Source organism: Schistosoma haematobium, chromosome 1, assembly GCF_000699445.3.
Source record: "Schistosoma haematobium chromosome 1, whole genome shotgun sequence".
NCBI lineage: Eukaryota > Metazoa > Platyhelminthes > Trematoda > Strigeidida > Schistosomatidae > Schistosoma > Schistosoma haematobium.
This window is the reverse complement of record NC_067196.1, coordinates 87,513,554-87,540,166: the sequence shown is the minus strand read 5'-3', so window position 1 is coordinate 87,540,166 and position 26,613 is coordinate 87,513,554. Positions and strand designations below refer to the sequence as shown.

General features: G+C 33.2%; 1 protein-coding gene across 1 annotated transcript in view; it reads right to left on the bottom strand.

The window, feature by feature from the left end:
• Positions 1-859: 859 nt before the first annotated feature.
• The window catches only part of USP21_1 (Ubiquitin carboxyl-terminal hydrolase 21), a 57,061-nt gene continuing 31,307 nt past the window's right edge, over positions 860-26,613 (bottom strand). The window contains exons 9-13 of the mRNA XM_051209943.1: positions 21,352-21,426; positions 18,464-18,542; positions 14,719-14,820; positions 8,424-8,553; positions 860-7,374 (exon numbers count right to left, since the gene is read on the bottom strand). Coding sequence (XP_051075427.1) covers positions 7,302-7,374; positions 8,424-8,553; positions 14,719-14,820; positions 18,464-18,542; positions 21,352-21,426 — 459 coding nt within the window. The 3' untranslated portion in view covers positions 860-7,301. The remainder of the gene's footprint in view (positions 7,375-8,423; positions 8,554-14,718; positions 14,821-18,463; positions 18,543-21,351; positions 21,427-26,613) is intronic.

Below are 26,613 nucleotides of genomic sequence, written 5' to 3'. Positions count from 1 at the left end.
TCCTAGACAGGGCAAGCCATATTAGTTATTCATCTTGATATGTGAATTGAATGCAAGCTAGGAGATTACACTAATCCCACTTAACTCCAATATTCCTACCATCCACATTAGTGAACTCGAAGCTGTTAGTGGCTCATCTGACTTCATGATTTATTGGTCCCCAGTGTATATACCTATACACTGGATCAAATTTGTATATTGTCTTAGCCCTGCCATGTTTATATAAATCAGTCTCGAAAGCTGTATACGAAAAGTTCGAATGATGGTGTGTCCCATTCACAGATATTAACAGATAAATGGAGAGAGTAAATAGATGAACTCAGTATGGAAATCTTTATGCCAATAGACACTGTTGAGTTGGGTATTACATAACTTATACATCCAAACTAACAACAGATTAAAAAATAACTAATTTGACAGACACATTTAAACTAGCAAATATTCTTCTTTGTAGCCAACGTGCCATATATACCAATGGATAATTGCATTGCCGAAAATAAGTACGATGTGATTCATAAAGCTCATAATAAAACGCGTCATATTCAGGCCTGTATAGACAAAAATAGACTGAATAGTACATGATAAGGATTACTACCAGCTCTTCTGTGAATGCTAAGATTAGTGAAACATGTGTCTCACACTTCCTTAATAAGATATGTACCCGAAAACCCCATCTAAGAATTTTCTTAGGTAGCGTCACATCTAATTAAATTTAATGTTGTTTCATTAACAAACAATATACATGAAAGTTAATTAATATGCTGTTAATTATAGTATCATAAACCTCCAAAAGATTAAACAAAGAGTTATTTGGTTGATAGTAAATTGATGAATTGGTCCTCTTAAACTTGATTTGGTTTATAGATTGCACTTCTAACAGAATAACTTTAGTCGACATACCATTGTAAATTATTAAAGAAACCTATAATGGGCTGAAACAGCTATCGTGTTCTCCCTAGTTTACAATCGCACGGCAACCAAGGTCAATTCTTAATGAGTACTATTTACGAACTTTATTTTGTCATGAAGTAAATCGAAGTATAAACGTGTACTAGATGATCTATTTTTAATGATTTCTATAAAATTAATCAAAACCTTCTTTTGATCTCTGAATTCTGGGTTACTAAACTTCTTGAAATGTAGCACTAAATGATGCTGATTTATCACATGTAACAGACTAAGGAATTATTTATTTTCTAATTAATAACAGCGGTTTCATAAATACAATTAAATTTTATTATTTACTATAGTCTAAATGCATATAGTGTTTCATAACGTTTTCAATACTATTTTAAAAGATTACATCGAAAAGCCTTTAATTTCTTTCTATAACTTTAACTAGTACACTCAAACTACTTTATGGCAGTGAAACATGGCCAGTAAGAGTAGAAGACATTCGTAGGTTACTAGTATTCGATCATAGGTGTCTTCGAAGCATTGCTCGTATACCCTGGGACCACCGAGTAACTAATGCAGTTGTTAGAAAACGGATACTAGGTAAGGAAGTGTTCAAATAAATAAATAAAAGGATGGAAAATCAATTGATGAAGTAGTGAAACTTCATCAGTTGAGATGGCTGGGATACGTGTTATGTATGCCCAAACACCGATTGCACCGACGTGCGATGTTTTATGGTGTAGGAGTAGGTTGAAAGAAAGCTAGGGGCGGCCAGACCAAAATATGGCACAAATCCATGAAGTCACTAACAAGTGGACTGAGCCATATTGGTATGTGTAGACTACCTGGTTAGGAACCGCGAGATGATAGCAACCGATGGTTAGAGACCTTGAATGAGATGGCTCAAAATCGTTTGCAATGGCGCAGGTACATTCACTTCTTGTGTTCTCCCAAATTCTAATCTCCTGAATCTTCCTTGTCTCCTTTTTTTCTCTTTCCAAATTTATTTCACTGGATTATACTCCTTGAATAACATCTTCAAACACTAGTCTTCCCGATTACTGCTTATACTCTTACCGCCTCTACCACTACGGGATTTGAATCGACCACTACATCTCTGTGCTAATGTGGTGTGGCAACTCGAACTGATGTACATACGCACAAAGTTCTACGTTGATACTAACTGCCTGAGTACACTCAAACAGCCCATTCATGTAACCTCATTAATCCCCATAGTTAATACCTTACCAGTATATTGAAACTTCATTTATATTTGAACAATCTCGATTAATTGTATAGGTCAATCAGAACGATTCTAAAATGCTTTGCAGTCATATCCCAATGTTATGCTTATAAAAAACTTGTCAACAAATTGTAATTTCTTTAATTACTCTTTGAGTAATATTACTTAACCAAATTTTCTCTTAACATAACGCTCCTATTAATAGAAACACACAATGTAAACATTACATATATTTTGAGTATGTTCTTCCATCCATTGATAGTTTACTCAAGTGTCCTTTTACAATATAGTGCAAGGTTTATGTTTTCTACCTAATGATTATTCTATAAATAAAATGATTGAGAAAAAAAACTTTGATGACTACTAGTAACCAAATGTTAAGACTTTCAAATTGTTGTTAAGTTGAACAATTGTTACAAAATTTATTTTGTTTTTGTACCAAAATAACCCTCACAAAACAACTATCATCTACAATGTTAACAACTGTGACATTATTGTAAGTTGTGAAATCTACACTAATGTAACTGTCATCAGTAGATACAGTGTAAAACAAAAAATCCATTTCAAATACTCTAAGTGAATTACCAATTCATATAAATCTCTTTTTTTAGTATGATATAGATAAATAGTCAGATAGTTTTTGCATCTATTTCGTAAGCAGCAATGAATATTTTAATTATAAACACTTACAAACAAAGGATGAATAACAACTAGGATGAACTGGAAAGGATTGCCCAGGACAAAGTTAGATGGAGAGTGCTGGTGGGCTGCCTATGCTCCTTCATGAGGAGTAACAGGTGTATGTAAGTGAGACACATTATGGTTCATTTCAACAAACTAGAAAAAAAACTAGTTTCGTAAGAATAATTTATCGAGTATACAAAGACAATGGAATTTCAGTTAAAAAGGTTACTTATTATTGTTATTACTATTACTACACGGAAAATTGTAACGTTTTGATAATCCCCTCTGTTAATTCCTATTCACTTCTTTATAGCAGCTTAAAAATCCTCATAGAATATTCAAAAATGAAGAATATTTGAGCGAACAATTGTTTACAATAACTTCATCATCAAGCTCTACAGTTATAAGTTCATAATTATGATATTTTACAAAGAAGGCTTTATTCTTGAGTGTTCGTGAACATGTACCAGCATGGTTGGGAAAAGGAATCACTAAATCGATTAATAGCACTATCCTTTCTAACTTGGTAGATAGTGAATATAATATCAAAATAGAGGAAGCTTTCACTATTTTATATCAAGTTCCAAAATATCTACCTCAAGAAGCTAGATTACGGTTACTCTACATAGCTGAAGCCATCTGAATCAACTATAGAAAGCCAAACTTATGTATCCAGAAAAGGTATATCCAGCCTCTATGTTTACCTTGGCCTAAGACTGGATCACTGGATATCTAAACCGAATATTATAAACCTCTTACCCACTTCCTTTTTTCCTCATTGTTATGATATTTTGATTACCTCCATCTTAAACTTCACATCCATCATTCCTAATTCGTTTATCGTAATTACCTTGATAACACCCCTCTTATTACATATTATATTCACACAACAATGTTATTACTATTACTATTATCATTATTATCTCAATTGACAAGATGAAATTCTCCTACTATACATTTTATTCACACAAATTTTGGCATTTTCATTTTTGCTAAATGACTATTCTACTGATTGTGACTGAACAATTTACTCCAAATCATTCTGACTTTCATTAAATGACCTTTCCAATTTGCAGATAACAAAATTTCGAGGTATATATGTCGTAACAGATGCGAACGTTTACCATTTTTATCAGAAGGGGTTTTGTGGGGATTCTAGAAATTTCAATAGTTGAAATCATCAGTCAATCGAAGCTAGACCACCATGGAAAACCTGGGAGCACTGGACGGCCGTTTCGTCCAAGTACGGGACTCCTCAGCAGCGCGCACCCACGACCCCGCGGGATTCGAACCTACGACCTATCAGTCTCGCGCCAGCCGCTTAACCAACTAGACCACTGGGCCAGCATCTAGTGGTGTTAATATCTAATTTCAACCAATCCACGAAGTTGCGCCACTGTACACTATTGTCTTCAGTGAGTTACTATCTCACAACAGACCTGGTTGAACTGCACTGGTAACGGCTTCTCACTAGAACTCCAGGAGTATCTCTTGAATTCAGTTACTAGTGAGCAGATGACAATTACCCATAACCCAAGAAGAAGACAGGAAGACTTAAACAAAAAGGACTTGATACTTAACAAATTCGAAATGAAAATGTAAAAACTTCGTACGTTTTATAAAATGGCGTAGACGTTGAGACGTAACAAAAATTACAAGCTAAAAGTGACAATAACCAATCAGACAACTGTAAAAGTCATTATGGAAATATGAAATAGAAAAATGTTACCACTGTTATCCCTATTACATAAAAGTGATTTCTCTTGACGAAAAATCTAAATAATCTGAACTCACGTTAGCGCTAGCACTGCACTATCAATTGGTGAAGGTGGGCAAACAGAGGTAAAATACATTTGTGAATATTAACAAAGGGAAAACATGACCCCTTACAAGTATATATATATAATCTGACAATCATAACTCATTGCGTTAATCTATAGTACGCGTCATCTGAATCTATTAGTAACGGATTCGATTCTTGATAAGAATATCAACACGTATCTAAAGAGTTCACATAATTATAATCTATTTCCAGTACTGAAGTATTAGAATCAACATATATTTACAATCAGTTAGTCAGCTACAACGTAGGACTAGGCACATATATGCATCGGTCCAAGTTGCCATACCTCATTAACACAACAAGATGAACACCGGATTCATAAAAGTAGTTAATTCAGAAGTGGTAATGTATGAAAGAAAGATTGCAATAAGGATATAGTACACGAAGAAAGAATTAGTTCGTAGAAAGAAAGATATGGTGATTTTAATCTCACGGTTTAAGGGAAGACAGAGAGTGTATACACCGACGCCATTGTGATCGATTCTGGCACGAAGCAGAAGTTGGTGACTTTAAGCACTGATGTCACGTCTTGGTTTGGCCGCCCCTAACTTTCTTCCAACCATCTCCAACACCGGATAGCATTGCACGCCGTAGTAATCGGTGTCCAGGCATACGTAACACGTGACCCAACCATCTCAGTCGATGAAGATTCACAACCTCATCAACTGATTTACCATCACTCCCTAATACTCTGCGTCTAACCTCACTATTAATTACCCGGTGATCCCAGAAGACGCCAGCAATATTTTTAAGGCGTCTGTGGTCAAATACTAGTAGATTACAATTAGTTTCGTTGATCACACAACTTCATAATAACATTATCTGTAACAAGAACTTCTTTACAATGATAAAATAACAAATAAGTAATGTTATATCCCGATGAGAATAATTAATAGTAACTTTTGGGATCCATTTATGGACCAATACTATACGTATATTTTTATCGTATAATTGTTATGTAACTAAACTATTCATATTCGTGTTCCTCTTATTGTGAGCCTTATTTTGACTTCAGAACTATTATTATACCATTCTTGAATTATGCTCTGTCTATCAATTACTATCTCCCTCATTCACGATCACATTTGGCTAAATCTTGTACAAATGTTATTTTCTATTTTATGGTAAGATGTAGTCTGTTTGGTTTTGTATATAAACCCAGTATGTTTGAAATACATGATTGATATGGTGGAGGCTGAGATTAGTGTTCTGGACTTAACAGGCAAAGCTAAGCAGGAAACAGTCCTGATAAGGACTCTAGACTGTTCGTAAAGGTTTTACGCGTCATTGGTCCGATCGATAAATCATTGTTCTCTAATTGGCGGCGGTATCATCACGTTATACATGATTAGGGACACAATGCAGAAGATATAACAATTGATGAATTTATGAACAAAATAAATCATTTATTCACTTGAAAATATATAAGTAATAAGAAATTACATTTATTTATTACATATATATATATATACTGATGAATGTATACACTTGAAAATCTGTAATGTTTTATTGTGTAATACTGTAATTCCATGCACTATCTTTTCTCTGAACAAGAATAGATGGTACAATCAATTGAATGTTGAAGACATACAGTGTGAAAAGGAGAAGTAAATTCATTCAAGAATTGAGCTATTACCGTTATTATTATTGTTTATTAAATCAATAAACTAATAATAATAATAATAATAATAATAATAATAATAATAATAATACAGAAGCAGTTTTTACGCGAATCCTTAAAAAGAAATATGAATATCTCTCTTGTTTAAAGGTAAAGGTAAATATGATCTTTATCTGTTTGTTTGTCATATAGTATTCTTATAGAATACAATTGTTAGTTGTAATCTAATCTATATAGTAATAAAAAGGTGATATAGATTGTTCTTTTCTTTTCTTTTCTTTTTTTACAATGAAAATATAATAAACATCACAGCCTTAATTCGAAAAATTAAGCAGTTTTATTAGTGTTAGTAAGTGTAGAGTAGCAATAGAGTAGTAGTGAATCACATTATATTAAAAAGAAAGTACAATGATATATATATACATATATCAGTATTGTATATGGTCCATGGATGCTTAAATAGGAACAATAATACACAACAATTTACAATATACTGGTATGTTAATCACTTAGAAAGAGGAAGTTATATATATACTACTAAGGTCCCAATTAATTTAATTAGTTTACAATTACATATCATTAATCATTGCTTCATTTGATTCATTCTCTCTTTATACATAGATATATATATGTATAGCTGTTTTCCATTCATGAAAGCCCAAACAATAGTGAACTCAAATATTCATATTAAATTGAGTCTTATTATGCACAATAACAATCAGAACATAACCACATTAAGATAATAATAATAATAATACTAATCACTAAATGTCTATATGTAATAAGAGATCAATTGAAAACTTGAAAACAATTACATTAGGCACTATAATACAATCTACATTCAAGTGTATATCTCTATATATGAAATAAGTTTTATTACTATTAGTTGAAATAAAAATTCTTCAATTTGAAAACTTCATCATACACAAACCAAAAATGAATAAAAAATAAAGAACAAACAAAAAAGAGAAAAAAGAAAGAAAGAAAGAAAACCAATTTAGTGAATAAATAATTCATTGAATAAGTGTATAGAAAAGTACATAACCTTCAGCAGAAACAACTGAGTTCTCTGAGATTGCATGTACACTATTACAAAATTAAGAAATATGAAAATAAAATATGAAAAGAGAAGAAAAAAAAAACGATACTTAAATATTTAATTAATTCATCTAATCAAATAATTCAATATGAGAATAATAACTATTATGCCTTTTTCATTGAAAATGATCGAAAGCACTGGATGGTTGTTTCGTCCTATTGTGAGACTCCTCATCAGTGCATATCCATTCTTTTATATAATTAGTTGTGACTAGTCTTAGTAATTTAGACGGTATTAATAAATTTCATAGAATTATTTTTATTTATAATTGATCAATGAAAATATCTAAGTTTTATATCTTCATGTGGGGGTAATCAGTAAGTTATTCAAGTCTCTAAAAGCTCAGTTATAATATCTCTCAAAATTGAAATTCAGTAGTGAGAGTTTGAATCAACTAGTATTCTAAAGTTTGTAAGTACACTTAGTTGACAAGTGTTAGTTAGCATGAAATCTATGTTCAGGATATCCTGTCAATTAAGTTCAATCACTGAATGTAATGAAATACTTAGATTGTAGTTAAGTTTATTCACTTTTTCTTACTGTTATTGTTGCTTAAATCGACAAAAAGTAAGTTCAGTTTTCGCTATAGACAGTTTAAGGATGACTGAAAGCCCTGGTGTAATGGTATAGCAATTTCATTCTTGTTGAGATCACAAAGTGAAGCACACTTTTAACCAAAACAAAATACCATATGATCTCACAGTAATCATTAGACCATCAAGCTATTGTATTATAAACAAATTGTGTAAATGTTTTGAGATTGATTTTTTTGTAGCTCTATTGAAAAGCTGTAACATGTTTAATGAAGCATATCAAGAGTAATACAGTTACACGTAACAACAACATCTAATTATTATCGCTTTATTTTGTGAACCATTGAATCATTACTCAATACTCAGAAAGCATTTGCCAGTTACAAGAAGTGATGGTCCTTAATTCGATCCAGTGTTGAAAAGAACAAACCTCAAATGTTGCATCAGTCAGTTGCTGAGTTGAATTTGTAAAATATAATTATTATTCATTAAACGAAACTTACTGACTGTCATTAAATGAGTGCCAATCACCTGTATAAGGATTTAAACAAGATGCAGTGTAGTGTCCGGTATAAACACTTCCACTGTGATTTGAAACTGCGTATAATTTATATTGGGCTGATTTCTGAGTGCCTAAATTTCGAAAAATAAATCAATAAAATGGTTCATGTAATGAATTTCACAATAAGCCATTACTGTGCACTATTTTACGATCGAATAGATTTATAATATAAAAAGGACGAATTTTTCCTGACAGCAAATAAATCGGTGGTAAATACGAAAGATCAATAGTAGCCAGCCCTACACAGCTTTCTTTCATATCAGAACACAATGTCATATAGTGACCACATCACCGCTTTTCTCAACAGGTCTCACCATCGGCAAATAATGCACGAAGTGGAATGCTCTGGGACAATATTCCTGTAACATATCCAAGCCATCGAAGTCGGTTTTCTAAGATGGTGACACCAAATGAAGTATCTTCACTGTGCCCTAACACACGTTGCCGAATAACTGCATTACTAACATCGTGTTGCCACTGGATGTCAGCAATCCTTCGGAGACAACAATGATCAAACACAGAGTCGTCTAACATCCTCAACTCGGAGAGGCCAGGCTTCACAAGCATAGAGCAAAACTGGTTTCACTGATGTGTTGTAGATCCGACCTTTTACAGCCAGACTAACACCACATATGCGCCCAAAATGGACCAGATTAACGTAAGCCTCTCTGGTTTTACTATACGTGAATTGATCTTATCACTCACGCCACCACCAGTACTTACACAGCACTTACAACGTGCAAAGCACATGTCAGACCTACAGACATTGACTGTTGTTCGATCACTAAATAATTTATCCTGAGTGGTTGAGTAGAAGAACAAATAATCCAAAGAAACTATTCAGAGCACGTAGCAGTATTAATCAAAATCTGAAGTACAGAAGTTATTTTGTACGAATATTCGTCAAGATTAGAACGAATAGTTTGACAGAAATCGGGCGCCGAGTATAGTTTTGATTGTTAAAAAGCTATATATATATTTTTATGATTTTGATTTCGATTATTACCCTGAAGAAGTCCAGACAAGTCAGTTGGCCGAAACGTTGAAATTATTTAAATTTCAATCGCTGAGATCATTTCAAATATAATTTTCATATATACAGACGTTACTACTTTATCAAACAACGGCTTTAAATTATGATTTCTGATTAAGTCGTTTTCTATCACAGTAATAATTAGTCCATAATACAAAGAGATACGCCTTACCATTTACCTCCAAACTAGCCGAAATAATCACAGAAAGACAACAGAAATAAATTTGAAATTAAACACACCGTACAATAAATGTTTCTAGTTGACTTCAAATACTTAGTCATCAACAATGTAGATCATGAAATAAATATGCATCTGCTCAACTTTCCTGACTAATAACAGAAGCCGATGTCATGTTTAACTGGTCATTACTGATTATCAAGCTTCAATAACACGATTAGAATCGATATCGAGTGCACATACTTTTTCTTGTTCTTAGGTGGGATTTGAGGTTATCATTAGGTCCTAGGGATAATTTTTTGTGCTCACTGATATTTGCCAGCAAGATGTAATTGCAAGTTTGGTGGAAACATTATTCACCTTATTGATTGTCTCCAGTAATTAGCACCAAACGATCCCATGTCAAGTTACTTAAGCTAACACCCAGATTGCAATTAAATTGACAAAAATTTGACCAGCACTAAGGACTGAACAAATATCACATTGTTTATTTGAAGGCGTTTTATGGAGGTTGATATAATTTGGTCATGGTATTCGTAACAGATGTATCGCATTTAAAATACCAGCTCACTAATGACTTATTTCAAGGTGTAACACAAGTTCTAGTGAGAAATCAAAACTACTGAAGTTGAAAGATGTCGGAGTGAAACATTTATCCACAACCGCTTTGCATAACCTTATAGCTTCATACCAAACTGACTAAGTTTCGAATAGTACCACTGGACCCCAACCCAGTAGCTCTAACGGCTATGCGCTTTCCACAAGACCTCAATGTCTTGGGATTAATTGCCAGTGGGGTATTGGACGCACACTACTGAGAAGCTAAGCGCTAGGTTAAAACAGCTATCCTAGTTTCTAATTACACTTTAAATATGAGCAATCTATGATGAGTATTACCTACAAATATAATACTAGTTACAACTTATTATCATCCAGTGTAAATAATTAAGGCTTACAAATCAGTTACGACCTATGTAACACAACGGTCACATCACACACTATGAAACTAGGTGTTTCAGAATTGAATCTAACAGGGAACATCGATTTCCATAAGACTGCAGAACCGCTCTCTAGATGAGTGATAACTATTACAAATCCTGTGTCTAGGGGTTCCTGAAGTTAGCCTTTATTTATCTGCCAGTTGATCACTTACTTGATTAGATGTTACATATTAAATCGCTCTAAATATTGATAGGATAAATAAAATCAATGAAAAATATGATACACTTGATAGATTAAAGCCACTCATCTTGCTAAAAAAATAATGATAAGTTTATTTGTAATTAACTTTGTTGCTGATGTTCTTCACCATAAGTCCTAAATGTGAAGTAAACTACATCAGAAACAAGATTTAAGTTGAAAATATAACTTATAGTATTCCGACTCCATTGTTGAAATATATCATGTGATTTCTGAAAACAAATTGGATGTTATCGGGTTTAGTTCCTTAAGTGCTTATATGCAGGAGACTTGATAAAGAAAGTGATTCAGAGAAGATGTTCTTTTCTATCATTTCATTTAAATATGTTGTACAATCGTCTTTATAGTTAATTTCCTATTCAAAAATAGTAGTCCATAGTAAAATAGAATAGGGTTGAATGATTATGGAGAAAAAATTAAAGTGGTATGTTGTCATGAGTCGTTTATGAAAATTAGATATTGAAAGGAAGTTATGTAATAATTGGTTGATGAAAAGTGTTACTGTGACGATAATCGTCCACTTGATAGCCATTAAGAATAGAATAATTAAAGGTTGTACTAATGGCTAATTAATAGGTGTGAAAATAATTGAAAAGGAGTAGAAATGATAATTCGAAAAAAACAAACATGTAAATTATGGTAGATAGAAAAGAAGGTTGAGAAAATGTAAGAATGAGAGACTGAATATACTGTTTATGTATGCAAAGGTGAGTTTTAAAGTGGTGGATAGCAATAGCCTCTGATGTACATAAGTTTTTCATTTGCATTCTTTTTAAGCCGACTCTTCTGACTGTATGTATGATTTTAAATAAGGTTTCTGGTGAAGTAAGGTGGCCAGAATCAACTAGATGTTCTAAGACTGAGCTTTTGATTGACTTCTGTAATCCTTTAGAAGCCCAGAGAGCTCGCTTTGTGCGGCCAATATAACATGCTTCATATGAGCAAATAAAATGATAGATATGCATCGCCCATAATAGCTATCAAGTGAACGATTATCGACACAATAACACTTCTCATCAACCAATTATTACATAACTTCCTTTCAATATCTAATTTTCATAAACAATTCATGACAACATACCACTTTAATTTTTTTCTCCATAATCATTCAACCCTATTCTATTCTACTATGGACTACAATTTTTGAATAGGAAATTAACTGTCAAGATGATTGTACAACATATGTAAATGAAATGATGGAAAAGAAAATTTTCTTCGCTGAATTACCTTCATTCTTCAATGACACAATGAACCTCTCTTCGTTACTTGATAAAATGTTCCGAGTCAGAATGATAGCAAATTTTCAAACTATAACTATTCAAATTACTTTCATTTTAATCGAAGTACGTTTATAAATCACTAATGGTACAAACAAATAATATACAACTCTACATTAAAAATACACCAGTATAGGGTTGTGGAGATTGTTGAGTTTAGATTGATATCATGGATAGATCAATAATAGACCACCATTGAAAAACTGTAGGCACTGGACGGCCGTTTCGTCCCAGTATGGGAACTCCTCGAAAGTGGATGAGCACTTTGAAATGGACTCAATAAAGATATTATTACATAAATTGATTAGAACAGTATATGCTCAAAACCGAGAAATTGACAAATAAACTTGAAACTAATATTATAATCAATTATATAACGATCATAACGATATTATTATCATTATTAATATTATTATTAATATCAGAAGGGGTTTTATGAGGATTCTAGAAATTTTAATAGTTGAGATCATGAGTCAATTGAAGTTAAACCACCATGGAAAACCTGGGAGCACTGAACGGCCATTTCGTCCCATTGTGGGACTCATCAGCAGTGCTCATCCACAATCCCGCCTCGCGAGACTCGAACCCAGGACCTATCGGCCTCGCGCGCGAGCGCTTAACCATTAGACCACTAGGCCGGCATCCAACGGTGATAATGTCTAACTTCAATCAATGCACGATTGTCTCCAGTGAGTTACTATCTCACAACAGACCTGGTTGAACTCCACTGGTCACTGCTTCTTCTTCTTCTTCTTCTTCTTCTTCTTATTATTATTATTATTATTATTATTGCTATTATTATTACCATATATGTGATACTATACTAGTATGTACAGGTAATGATAAATGAAATAACCACAGAAACTATGTGTAGAGTAATAATGACAAATAAAAATAATTGCCAATCTTAGATAAATTAAGCAAGTATAGTTTCTGTTCATAAGAATTATCGCTATAAATAAGTTAGTTGAAAATTGTTGCGATGTAATTGTTAATCAGAAAAATATCTATTTATAACCAATAAAATTATTTCAATATTTACAACTATAATGTTCGATACGGATGAGCAAATTTCCATTATGTGGTTGAATATTTTGGGTATTTTAAACAAAACAGATATGAACCAGTTCTAAAGATACTTTCAGTTAAACACTCTCAAACTATGCAAAAACTTGGACTATTAAGACCTTTACCTCACAGACACTGATGCACAGTGTCCTCAATCTTTCATTGGCAGACAAATGTCTTGAGTGAGCTACGAATAGGGCAAGCTTCGGAAAGCTAAGCAAGTTTTGTATCTACGTCAAGACCTTATCAGCCTGTATGACATGACAAAAACCCCAAAAGGAGTGAAATGCCCAACATGGTTGATTACCATAATTCTTACGGTTAGATTAGGAATTAGAGCAAGGTGTTGGTGAAGCGACATTCTATACTTAGAAAAGGAAAAATGTATTTCTAACATCTATTTATTATGGCCCACGGAGTTTACGAGACTGCATTTTATCAATCTCTACACTAAAAAAAATATATAGCTGTTTTCAGTTCAAATACCTAGTCAATAATATAACTGGGTACTCTTTGAATAAACTTTAGCAAAGTTTTGTCGGTGAGCCTTTCGTAATTCTAATTGAATAATGTTTAAAAATCTGTTTTCTAAGTTCAGAAAAAAGATTTATTATACAAATCTTACAAAATGTAATACAAATTATTATCATATATCAATCACAAGCCCCCAAATGCCCTGGGACGGCCGAGAGTGGGGAGAGTCCGATCTCCCTCTCGAAATGATCTCACATGGCCACGTGTATATAGACTCTGCCAGGGAAGTCCTACTCACTGTCTTCTCGTAGTGGGGGTGTTTGTTACGAAATTGAGAGGACGAGAAGCGAATGTACGGCTCTCCAACCTGGTTGGTGGACATGGAGTGTCCACCTAGAGGACTTGGAAAACCCTGATTCCAAACCAATGGTGCACATGGGCTCCAGGGTCCTGAAGAAACAAATGACGTATGAACCAATCGTTGGTCACCGGCTACCATGGGACTGCATCTCCTTACGATGCTCCACTGCCTTGTGGATCAGACCTTCAGGTCGAAGGCTCCGGGTAAGTCCTTCTAAGAAAACCACCTGCTTCGGTTTGGGCACCCGGGTAGTATCACAGCCCTCACACATATCAAATGAGATTTGTGTCGCGCATATGTATTTGGTGCCTTCTTGTACCTATATCTATGTGTTAAAATAAATAATTAATAAATAAACATTATACTTGATCGTTTACTGCACTTTGATAAGCAACATTCGTTAACATAGAAAGTTTAAATAAAGAATAGGGACAATCAAAGGAAGATATAGTATTAATCACTATAGTTACTGACTGTTTGTCATCCTTCGACTTTTCATTGAATTATATATTGTTATTATCTACCTACTTCTCAAATCGGAATGAAATTACATCTTTGGGTCAAGTTTTACGTCGGCTATAGCTGGTTGACATTATGAAAAAAAAGTACCACAAAACATACATAAAATATAATAAAATAACTTACAACTTGAAGTAGAAAATCCAATGAGATCTAAATTTCTTAAAGGATAATCAACCATAACCGACATTTTCGAACGAAAACGTTCACCAGAGAAACGTTTCAAATCTATGATCATTTTAGTTAAGGAAAAATTCCAAACACACATAATATAGAAGAATGTTTTTTTATATACATTGAAATGTTTGTAGGCTAGAAAATATTTGCGGGTAACGTCGTATTAATTATGAAGTTTTATTAGAGAGTAATGGGAAAAAATGGATAATATATTTGGCTGCATTATCATTTCAGATGACCATTATGCACAAAACTTATTATGAGAGTTGAAAAAATTCTAAACATTATCAAATTATGTTATATTCTTTTCTAGTCTCATAATTTTACGAATAAATGACTAGACTTCTTACTTATCATTAGTGTTTGATCATTCGATAATCAATTATTTCTAACCTTTTGGTATTCTACTAATATCAATGTTTCAGAATACTCTTCTGTATACGATATATTTACAAGATTTTATTGATCTTTTCCTTACTAAAAATAACTGGTCCTTAACTGTTGCCCCATATTACTTCAATCATCTTAAGGGGAAAAGTGTCCTCTCAAAACAGCTTACGAACCACACATTTCTAAACAATTTAATCTTATTATCAGAAGGGGTTTTGTGGATATCATAGTAATTTTAATAGTTGAGATTATGAGTCAATTGAAGCTAGACCACCATGAAAAACCTGGAAGCACTGGACGGCCATTTCGTCCTCAGCAATGTGCATCCACGATCCCGCCTCGCGAAACTCGAACCCAGGACCTATCAGTCTCGTGAGCGAGCGCCTAACCATTAGACCACTGGACTGGCCTGCATCGAACGGTGTTAGTGTCTAACTTCAACCAATCCACGAAACTGCACCACCGCCCACCATTTTCTAGTGGTTAAGGCTGATAGGTCCTGGGTTCAAATCTCGCAGGGGGTGGGATCGTGGATGCGCACTTCTGAGGAGTCCCACAATAGGACGAAATGGCCGTCCAGTGCTACCAGGTTTTCCATGGTGCTCTAGCTTCAATTGACTCATGATTTCAACTACTGAAATTTAATCTTATATCTTTATCCTTATTATTTTCAGTATCAATCTAATCATTCCTGTAAATTGGCATGCATTCTCCAATTATCTTCAATATATATATAATAGAATTCCTTCTGTTTTAATTTACATCATATAGATCGACAAACTTTGTGCTAATTTATATATTGATATCCAATCTATTTATCTGTTCATTTAACCTTAGCATATCAATAAGATGATATTGGTAATAAGTAAAATATTCTAGACAAATATAATGAAAGTTCACAGAAGGAAACCAGAATTCAATTTTAAAAAATCATTAAGAACTATTTATGCATTACTGTACTTTATTATCCGGAACTAGCCTTACGTTCTGTCTGTCGTTCACCACCTATATATATATATACTTAAATTAAAAATCATACATTGAATACATAATTTGCTTATTTTCTTTGAGTTGTCCTATACATACTCTATCGTTCTTCCAATTCTATTGTTACATTGATTGCTTTCTGTTTTGAGTCCTCGTTTCTTTATTTCAATCTTCTATTGATAAACATTTCAATTCTAATTCCTATTAAATACTACTTATATTTGTCCTTATCAGTAAGTAGCGCATACCATAGTACAAATAGCTCAAATAGTATCAATGGTAAATGATCTTATTCAGTGTAAGCTATTAACAACGAAATACTACAACACATTACAATTAGTAATACCCAAAATGTTATATCCCACATTGTATTACATCACTTTTTTCTAACTAATACAACTATTTTTTAACGATTTCCATACCAAAGTATGGAAAGTATTGAATTTATCATTTAAGTAAGCCGCTTGAAAATTTCAATATCATATTATGTTATAATAGCTAACGTAATACAACTTTTTAAGGGGATGAGATGTGTACTTTGAAAAAAACAAAACAAATATACATGGTACCATGTGTATATGCATATTTCCTTGTAAAACAAAGAAGAAAATATGATGATGATGATGATCAGGAGGAGGAGGAGGAGAATGAGAAACAGAGAGAAAAAAATTCTGGCGTCATTCCTTTCTGTAAAGTTTGTTTTAAGTTTGGCAGAAAATGGTAGAAATTCGGTATATTCATTCGTTAATTATGTATAATAATATTTATTCAAACTGTTATAATAATCATTTTTCACTTTCTATGTAGGGGTTCAGTGTACAAAATGTATAAGAAACCTAAAGATGTTTGGATGTGTACCAAAAAAAATTAAAAAAAGTAAATAAATGGGATTGTAAAAATCAACTTGTTAGTATGTTAGAATGTTAGTATCACTTGATAATTTTGTAGACAATGTTTGATTATTGTCAGTTAGTCAGCGACAACGTAGGATCAGACACATATATGCATCAGTTCAAGTTGCCACATCTCATTAACACAACAAGATGAATACCAAATTCATCGAAGTAGTCACTTCAATGGTAGTAATAAATAAAAGAAAGACTGTATATAAGCATATAATACAGGGAGAGAGAATTAGTTCGTAGAAACAAAGGTATAAAGCGATTTTAATCTCATAGTTCAGGGGAAGACAAAGAGTGCATACACCGATGCCATTGTGATCGATTCTGAGACATGTCACACAGTCTCCAACCATTGGTTACGATAGTCAAGCGAACCCTAACCAAGTAGTCTGCATCTACCAACATGGCTCGGACCAGAAGTTGGTGACTTCAAGCACTGATGCCATGTTTTAGTTGAATTCCACGGATCAAATTTAAATGTAGCTACTAGTATTAGTGAATCTATATTGTGTGCACTAATGTTTTGATATTTGATAAGTATGAAAAATTCTGTAAGCCTCTACATGTAGATAAAGGCATTTTTATAACATTTCTAATACTCTATTTTCAAACATTAAATATTTACAAAAGAATAAAGAGAAATAAACTGCTTATCAAACGAACATCAATAGCGAGATTTCGTCTTTCGACAACAGGGCACAACGTTTTCAATGTACCTCGATTGAAGATAATTGACAGGAAACGCTGAACATGGGTTTCATACTAACTGGCATTTGTCATTAAGGTTCACTTGAAGTTTAATGGAAATTTATGCTCTGTTGGATTCGAAAGTACATCGTTACCATTAAATTATTCTGAGTGTCACTGACCTCCTTCTTAATCACATCTTGACGAAAAGAACTAACTAACAAGAGACATGGGTTCATAGCTTTCTGCCAGATACCTTCAACGACGTTACATCGAAACACTGTTCATGCGGTGTCCAGTCACTTAGACTAGTGATTATTATATTGGAAATTGATTGATAGGATTCAATCAGCACTTAGGACCAAACAAGCACGACGTCGATTAACATTTAAGTTTGGTGACCAGAACAATAGTATTAGAACATGGAGGATGAAGTATGATTTTAGACTAGCATTATGTATATCAATTACTCTTCTTACTGAATAGTTAGCCACAGTAAAGTTAGAAAGACATTGAAACAAATACTACAACTTAATAAATGTACTTTATTCTATAAATAAATATTTAGATAAGGCAAAATAACTATTATACCCATCCTGTAGGACAGCAATGAATCACGTAGTCGAAAATATGCTAATATATTACAGATTCTTCCAAAATATAAATAACTAATAACTTTTTCCCTTTTAATAAAATGACTAAATCCAGCAAAACAGTAAAAAGGATACGAAGTACAAGAATTTGTGGGAATTTCTGAATGGAAAAACTTTTGGTACATCTTCTTCGAGTTTTACATCGACTACAAATCTGTTCATTTAAAAATAAAAACAGAAAAATGCAATTGATTTCTTCCGTCTATTTATAGAATTGGGGTAAAATAAAATATTAATGTAAAAATATTCAGCTGCCTTTTAAACAGAGTTAGAAAGTGGCTAGCTATAGAATCCATGTGAGTTTCATCCCATTTTGGAACCTGTCAGCTGGGTTTATCTGGAGCTGTGTAGACACTCGCAGTGGGACTCGAACCCGGCAACCTTTCGTTTCAAACGACAGACGCGTTATCTATTTAGCTAATGAGTTAATATATCCAACTAGCTTGCACAATAAAGGTAAACACCAACACTGAGGTGTAATCGTGTGTAGTGGACGAGTTTCGAATAGGAGGGAACAAACCCCCTAATTTCTACTCCTAGTGGTTATCAGATAGCTTAAAATGTTTATGAATACGTAGTAATGCTAGATGCGCATATGCTAGAGAAGATTGATCAATTTTAGTCCTCAACATCAACAAAGGGAAGATTCAAACAACTCCTACGAACCAGTCGGAAATCCGACTTATTCGTCATGATAACAAAATACACATTTCTATAAACCGAAAAGTAGCCTTACTGAATTTAAGAATCAAGCTGGTTCAAATAGCTCGGTAGTAATAATATCTGTGATTATGGAACGAATTCGAATCCAATCCACAGTGACAATTTCCATTCATAACTGGACAAACATTTTTATGAGTGATAACCAAAACTCAAGGTTTTATGCGGATCATTTCTAAGTCCGATATATATATTCAACTGATGTGGTATCCACAATGTAATTTCCAACTTTTCCATCACATACACTATGTAGTCTCATAATCCCAATGAAATCATATTCTTTACTGTACCAACACTCGTAAAATATAATAGATAGATATTTATCAATATTTTATGACAGAAACGATAGAACGTAGTCTTTTCCTATTGGAAAATGAATAGCGTTATTAAAGCTAATGCGTAATGTTTGAATATGTTCATGTTGAAAAAAGAACATTTTGACATGAAGTGGAAATAATAATCACATGTTCAATAAATTATCATATTACATATATTTTTCGTTTCCATGACTTGATAGATATATATGCGAATTAATTTTATGAGTATGAAGATTTGTGGAGATTGTAGATGATCTAAGCTAGAACACCATTGAATAACTGAAAACTTCCCGCACAAATCAAATTTTACGGATAAAAGTATAGCATAGGTATTCCATGAGCTGAGCGGTTCAATTGAGAAGCTTTCATTGTTGTTCTGACCAAACGCATCAGATGTGTTCGAATACAACATTACAGAATATCTTGGTAAAATCTGAGAACTATACAGTAAATACATCATTTGCAAAATATCCACCAATCGTCTCAGACTTTGTTGTTCCTTCGTTTCCATACCAATCACTCTCTGTTACCGTTCACTTCTATTCGATTCTCCTAACCTTCTTCCTCCAGGCATTCCACTTTCGATTGGTGGTACAAACTACTTATATCTGTCGATATCAGTAGCACACACCACAGTAGTAGAAATATAAGTGGAAATAGGAAAGATTAGGTAACAACGATAAGATTCCAGAAAATATAAATTGGTGAAATAAAGGAAATTTATAAAGCATTTAAAAACTTGGGATCTAAGGAGAAAAAAGTGAATGTAAATACGCTATTGAAAACGATTTTGAACTGTAATGAAAATGATCAAGAAAGTTGCATTCTGCTTACTTGAATTTAATTCATTGTAAAATGAACGAAAGATTAATGTGTGCATGGATTTATTAGTCAGATCTCTGAAATAAAAACATTGCTTGTTTATTGTGGAACGAACAAGTGAGTAATCCTGAAGTAAGATCCAACGTACTTAATAAAAATGACAAATCGATTGATGAAGCTATGAATCTTTATTGACTAAGGTGGGTGGAATATATGTGTTATGGATACTTAATCAACTATTATCTTGACGTATAATCCACAGAACAATGGGAACAATAACTAGGAACTGATGGACCAAAACACAGAATAAACCCGCTAAAACACTGACTGTTTTCCTAAGGTCCGTCAATGGGTTCAGATTTCTTGGTTGAGAACTAGAAAATAAGCATAATCTATCATCGAAAATGTTAAATAAAATAACCAATCAAGATAAAAATAACAGTACAGCTCAACTGATCTTTTTTAATTATGCAAATTATGAACATGCTATATACTTTCACAACAAAGTATGAATCCGGGTCAAAACAACTAAACACATCTTACTATGAATTAACCAGTTACAGGTTTCCCTTACTTTCGTTTAGGCAATCAAAAAGTGCTATTAACTCGTTGTATAAAATGTTTAAACTAGTTGAATTGACCGTTGTATTTTTAATAGAATGTTATTGTTAGTAAAATAATATCGTACAGGCTTTCATTAATCAGTAAACTGACAGTAAAACTATTACTACTACTGTTGTGTATACTACTTACGTCGACAGATATAGGCAGTATGTACATCAATCAGAAGTGGAATGCCTGTCAAAATAAGGTTAAACTGAAGAAAACAGAAAGGGATACAGAAAGTAATTGTAATAACAACGGGATTGAAAGCATGAACCATGTGAAGGACAAATGATGGAAGGATGTGCAAATGAAGAATTTAATGTATAGTTTCCATACTTAACTAAGACATTGTAATTTTGCACAAAACAATAAATTGGTTTTCCCCACCAAGTCCTCGTTCTCTACATTACCACAATTACTGCTACCACCAATAATGACAAAAATAACAATAACATGTCTACAATTATAAATAAATGTTAATAATAATATGAAACTTACGGGTCTTTCATTACCATCTAGTTCTTCTTTAGATGTGAATAAATTTAAACAATCCAATATGCTGACGTTTGATTTCTAGTAAATTAATGAGATGGTGCAAACGAAAAAAAGACAATGAAGATCATATTAAAAACTAAAAAAACAATTTCAACACCTCATAGAAGCTCCCGCTTAAACTTAGTCAGTCAGTCGTTTAGCTAGTTATTATAGAAGTAGGACCTAGTATAAATATTCACTGATATGACTAAATTACAGCATCTCATGTATGTATAATGAGAGGAATTTATTATGGAAGAACAAAAGCTATGAAGTCGGAAAAACCTTAATGTTGATTACAGTAGAAAAAAAGATGCCAAGAAAAAAATAACATTAAGAAATATGGGAATTATAAAATAATATTCGAACTACAGAGTTGTAAGAAAATCAGGAATGAATTCATCTTCAACGAAGTGACGGATTACAATTTCCATTATTTTAGATCTTCACTCACTTATCATAATTATCATAAGGGATACAAACAAGGAAGCTTGTGTATCTTGGTATGGGCACGACTTCATAGTTGATAGAGTTGATCGACTAGTGACATATTTTGGGTTTCAGCATTAATATCATTTCGATAACATATGTGATTGAAAGTTAGTGACTGAATCATATCTTTCAAATTCATCTTTATATTCCACCTAAACCATCCGTAAATACACTGTGAATTGCTATGAAGCATTTACGCCACACACAGACAGACTGATATCTATCCTGCACCATACGTGTGTCGTGCCAACACGTGACTATAAAGTTACTTGTATAAGTGTAATTCAATTAGTCTCCAAGTGTAAGAATAAGGTGTGATGAGTGAGACTATCATTTATAGACGACCTTTGAGCGATGTTATAGCGACTTTGAGAATATTCACCTACTTGATAGGCATATATATCATAGCAAATTAGTCAAAATAATGATATCAATCAAGAATATGGCTCGAGAAGAAAGAGTTAATTCGAGAATTACGAATTACGAAAGAACAAGGCATGTCAAAACTTAGTGGAACACAAAAACTGAGATTATCGGACCCAACGGAGATGACTCTGAGCGTTTCACCCAATGTATCTAACATCCGATTGTCGTCAGCATATAGAACTTAGCAATGTAGTTAGCGGATTATCACTTAACCTACTATCTCTACTTTCTACCGTGTATCTGGTCTCAGCAATACTAACTTGGTGACCAAACGATGCGCAAAAAATCCTTAGAAGTCATGTATAACCAAAGACTTGAAGATTATGCATGTGTTCTGAATTCACAGGTCATGTTTTATAGTCAAAGATCAATACAGAAAAAATACTGGCTAGTATACTCCTTTAATTCACTGGTAAGAAAGGAATCTCGCCTGTGATTCTGGTGACGCATACAGGCAAAAGTTATATCAGGTTTTTATATCCCTACCAAGATTTTGTCACAGATAGACTAAATTTATATTTATAAGAATAATTAGGCACAATTTCTCATTCATTTTGTACTGTTTGTTTGAATCTTACCATCTATTTTTAGGACTACAATCAATCAGTCTTGTTTATAGGCATTTCTGCATCCTGTACGGATTGTCTCGATATTACCTTAAGTCACAATCATTATAAGCAAAGATAGATGGTGGCTACCAGTGGAATCCAGGACTCGCGTTTCGTCCTATTTGGGGCTCATTAAAACTCAGTAGCTAAGTGAATAACGCGATGACGTTTGAAGCGGATGGTACTGGGTTCGAGTCCCGGAGTGAACATCAACTTTGGGATGCGGGTACGTCCGGCTGACAAATCCTAATTAGGACAAAATGCGCGTCCTGGATTCCAATACTAGCCACCATCCATTTTTACTTACAATTTCTTATGTTTGATTTATTGATTACTGATAGTGTCATTGAATACACAGGCATATATATGCAATCACCTGATAATGAATACTGTCTTATAATTCATTGCTGTATTCAAAGTTCAGACTAGTAAATTGTAATTGAGTTACAATTAAAAACCCGGCATACATACAGTATAAATACACAGACAAATATATATATAGTATAAATTATAAATGAAGAGAATAGTATAAGATGAAAGAAATTAAACAGAAGACTACTAATAAGTAAGAAAGAATTTCAATAACTTCATGAATACACTAGATATTATTGAAAACAATTACTGATATTCAGTGTATAAATTTCAATGAATATTGAATGGCAATGAAATGATTGATTATAAAGTTGATATTTGATAGTATGATAGTTGGAAATATAAAAAAAAGGGATAGATAATTACTATAAGAAATAAACATGTACTTTAGGATAGAAACGAGTTGTTGTTGTGTTTTTTTTTTGTTTGAAAATAAAGTGAAAATATGGATGACCTAATCGATTTCAAATTCAATAAAGGTACAGTGATTTCGTTGTGATCTATTATCAGTGATTATGTTGCCCAATGTTAAGTATGGAATCGAAACTTAAATGAAATTTATAGAAACGTAATTTATGCCCATGAGCAGACCGACGTTAAACATTACTGAAATCCAGGAAGCACTAAACAGCTGTTTCGTATTAGTGAGGAACTCCAGCAATACACATCCACGACCCCACCTCTAGCGATCGAACCTAAGGCCTTCGCTTCAATTTAGGATTACTAACTAACTGGACAATGAACTATCTATCAAAGGAATGAAGAATTTTATATCTAGAACTGTACAGCGTTAGAGAATTTATGTGTACTTGGATTGTCATCACTACTTAGAATACATCTATTCCAGATAAACTTCCAAATAAATCTTTGTTTATCATCCATGAAGAGAATTATCATTCCCTGTTATCTCTTCACTATTCTAAACGATAATTTTTTTTTACATTCTATGAGTCAACGTTTCGAAATATTAATAGTAGTACCACAAAACAGTAGGGTATCTAGTTAACATGAGAAAAAATAGATTTTTTTTCTCAATTAGATTATCACATAATATAGAAAAGAATCATTCTCTTGCTTATTCTCTATCGGAATATCCATCATAAGTGTAAATAAGTTATCCTTAGAAATCGATAAACAGTAGGGTGTAAAGCTGAATGTAAATGAAGATAATTTACTCGAAAATGAAAAAAAAAATTAAATCAATAATAGTAAGACAGAAAAAAACTAAATTAAACTTAGCAACTACTGTTTGAGAGAAGAAAGAGAAGAGAGTTAAAATAAAATTGAAGTAAGAGAAAATTGGTAATGATGGTTTTTAATAGTTGAATTCATGAGTCGATTTAAGCCAGACCACTATTGAAAACCTGCAATCATTGGATGGCTGTTTCGTTTTAGTATGGGACTCCTCAGAAATGAGCATCAATGATCTTGCTTTCAGGTTTTCAATGGTGATCTAGCTAAAATCGACTCATAAATCCAACTATTAAAAATTATTACAATTTCTACAAATCCCTTATTTAATAATGATGGTTTTATTTATGTGTAATTTGTTAATATCTTATTGATGACATGGTATTTAACAAGTTACATCATCAAATGTTTACAAACATAATCTAATATTACTAGCATACAGATAAATTCTAATAACAGATTATTTATGCACAATGTTTTTTGTTAATATGCTCAGTGTGAGATTTGAATACAATGGGTCAGCTCATATAGACATCGTGAATGAACACTGTTATATCGGAGTCAGTCAGCTACAACGTAGAACCAGGCACATATGTACACCGACCGTTGTTGCTACTTTGACGTGGTGGTCGGGCTTGCCTATCGTCATGAACCAATCGAGCTATACTGGCTACATCAATCGTTCCCCAAGGTCCCACCATGCCAGATAGGTCGGTTGAACAACGATAGAACTAGAAGCAGCAAACACAAAGTCCTAGAGCGAGGTCGTACTGCTGATTGTACAGAGGTGTGACAGCAGTAAGGTGTTTCCCTCGGACAACCAGCACAACAGAGATGCTGCCTTCCCACAAGGAGGGGTTGGGTTAGAAAAGGTCGACCATAAAAATGTACACTTCACCTTATCCCACGGATATCCGTCTCCGGCGATAAGGTCTCAACAAGTACGGAGCTAACACAAAAATTACTCACAAAAAGTTGTGTGTGACCGACTTCAAGCAGTTGTCCCTTGGACACTGTGGTCACGCTCTCAGGTCACTAAGACCACTTTTTATCCAATTTCCTTTTCAGGTACCTCTAGAAGAAGTCTTCCACGGTGTGGGCAACCGGGAAGTGATAACCGCCCTCATACCTCTAACAGCACCCAAGACCAATGTTATATCCCAACAAGGAATAGATGAATGGTAACTGCTAGGAATAATTTATGGACTATATATATATTCTTATTGTGTAACTGTTAAGCAACTACATTATATGTATATCCATATTCCGTTTATCATAAGTTTTCATTTGACCTATTGACTATTACTATACGATTTACTGTTCTTACATTATTCCCAATCTATTATTTAGTCTCACACTCACAGCCACCTTTTTTGGTCTTGTATAATTGTTATTTTCTATTTTATGGTGTGATGAGTTCTGGTTTGCTTGTATATAAACTGTGTATGACTAAAATACATGGTTCATAAAGTGGAAGTTGAGACTGTGTTCTTGACTCAGTGAGCAGGGCAGGACAGGGCAAGGCAAAAAGAACCAAAAAGGACTCGAAGCCGACTATTCTAGACTGTTCGTACCTGTTAACGCGTCATTGGTTTGGCATAGGGTCAAGGTCGTATAAGTCAGTGTTTTGATTCGCGATTTTGTCACATGATAATTTGCAGGCTATAGGACATGTCAAACACTATCCAAGAATTCCACACTAAATAGAAATTGATGTTCCTTACTTCCTAATTCTCAATGGTCTCTTAAATGATCGATCTTATTCCTTGGATTTATTGAACTTCTAATGGTCTCCAAAAAACTCTACCAACATTCACCCATGATGTTTGCTGATGTAAGAGTGATGTAAAGGGATTGTAAGGATAGTCGAACCAGAAAATGATGGAATCAGTTCATGTAATCCTTGACTGTTGGAATGAGCCGTGTAGATAAGTACAGCCTACATGGTTGAGGTCCTCACAATTATCATAACTAGTGTTCGGAGAAGTTGAATGACTAGACTCAAAATCTGTTGCACTAATCCTGGTTTATTCACTATTTCTTTCTCCTAGAATTTAAATTTTAAAATAGTTTTGCACATTTTATTCCGTGAATTTATTCTTCATTCTAGAATCATATTGTTTATACTTAGTGATTT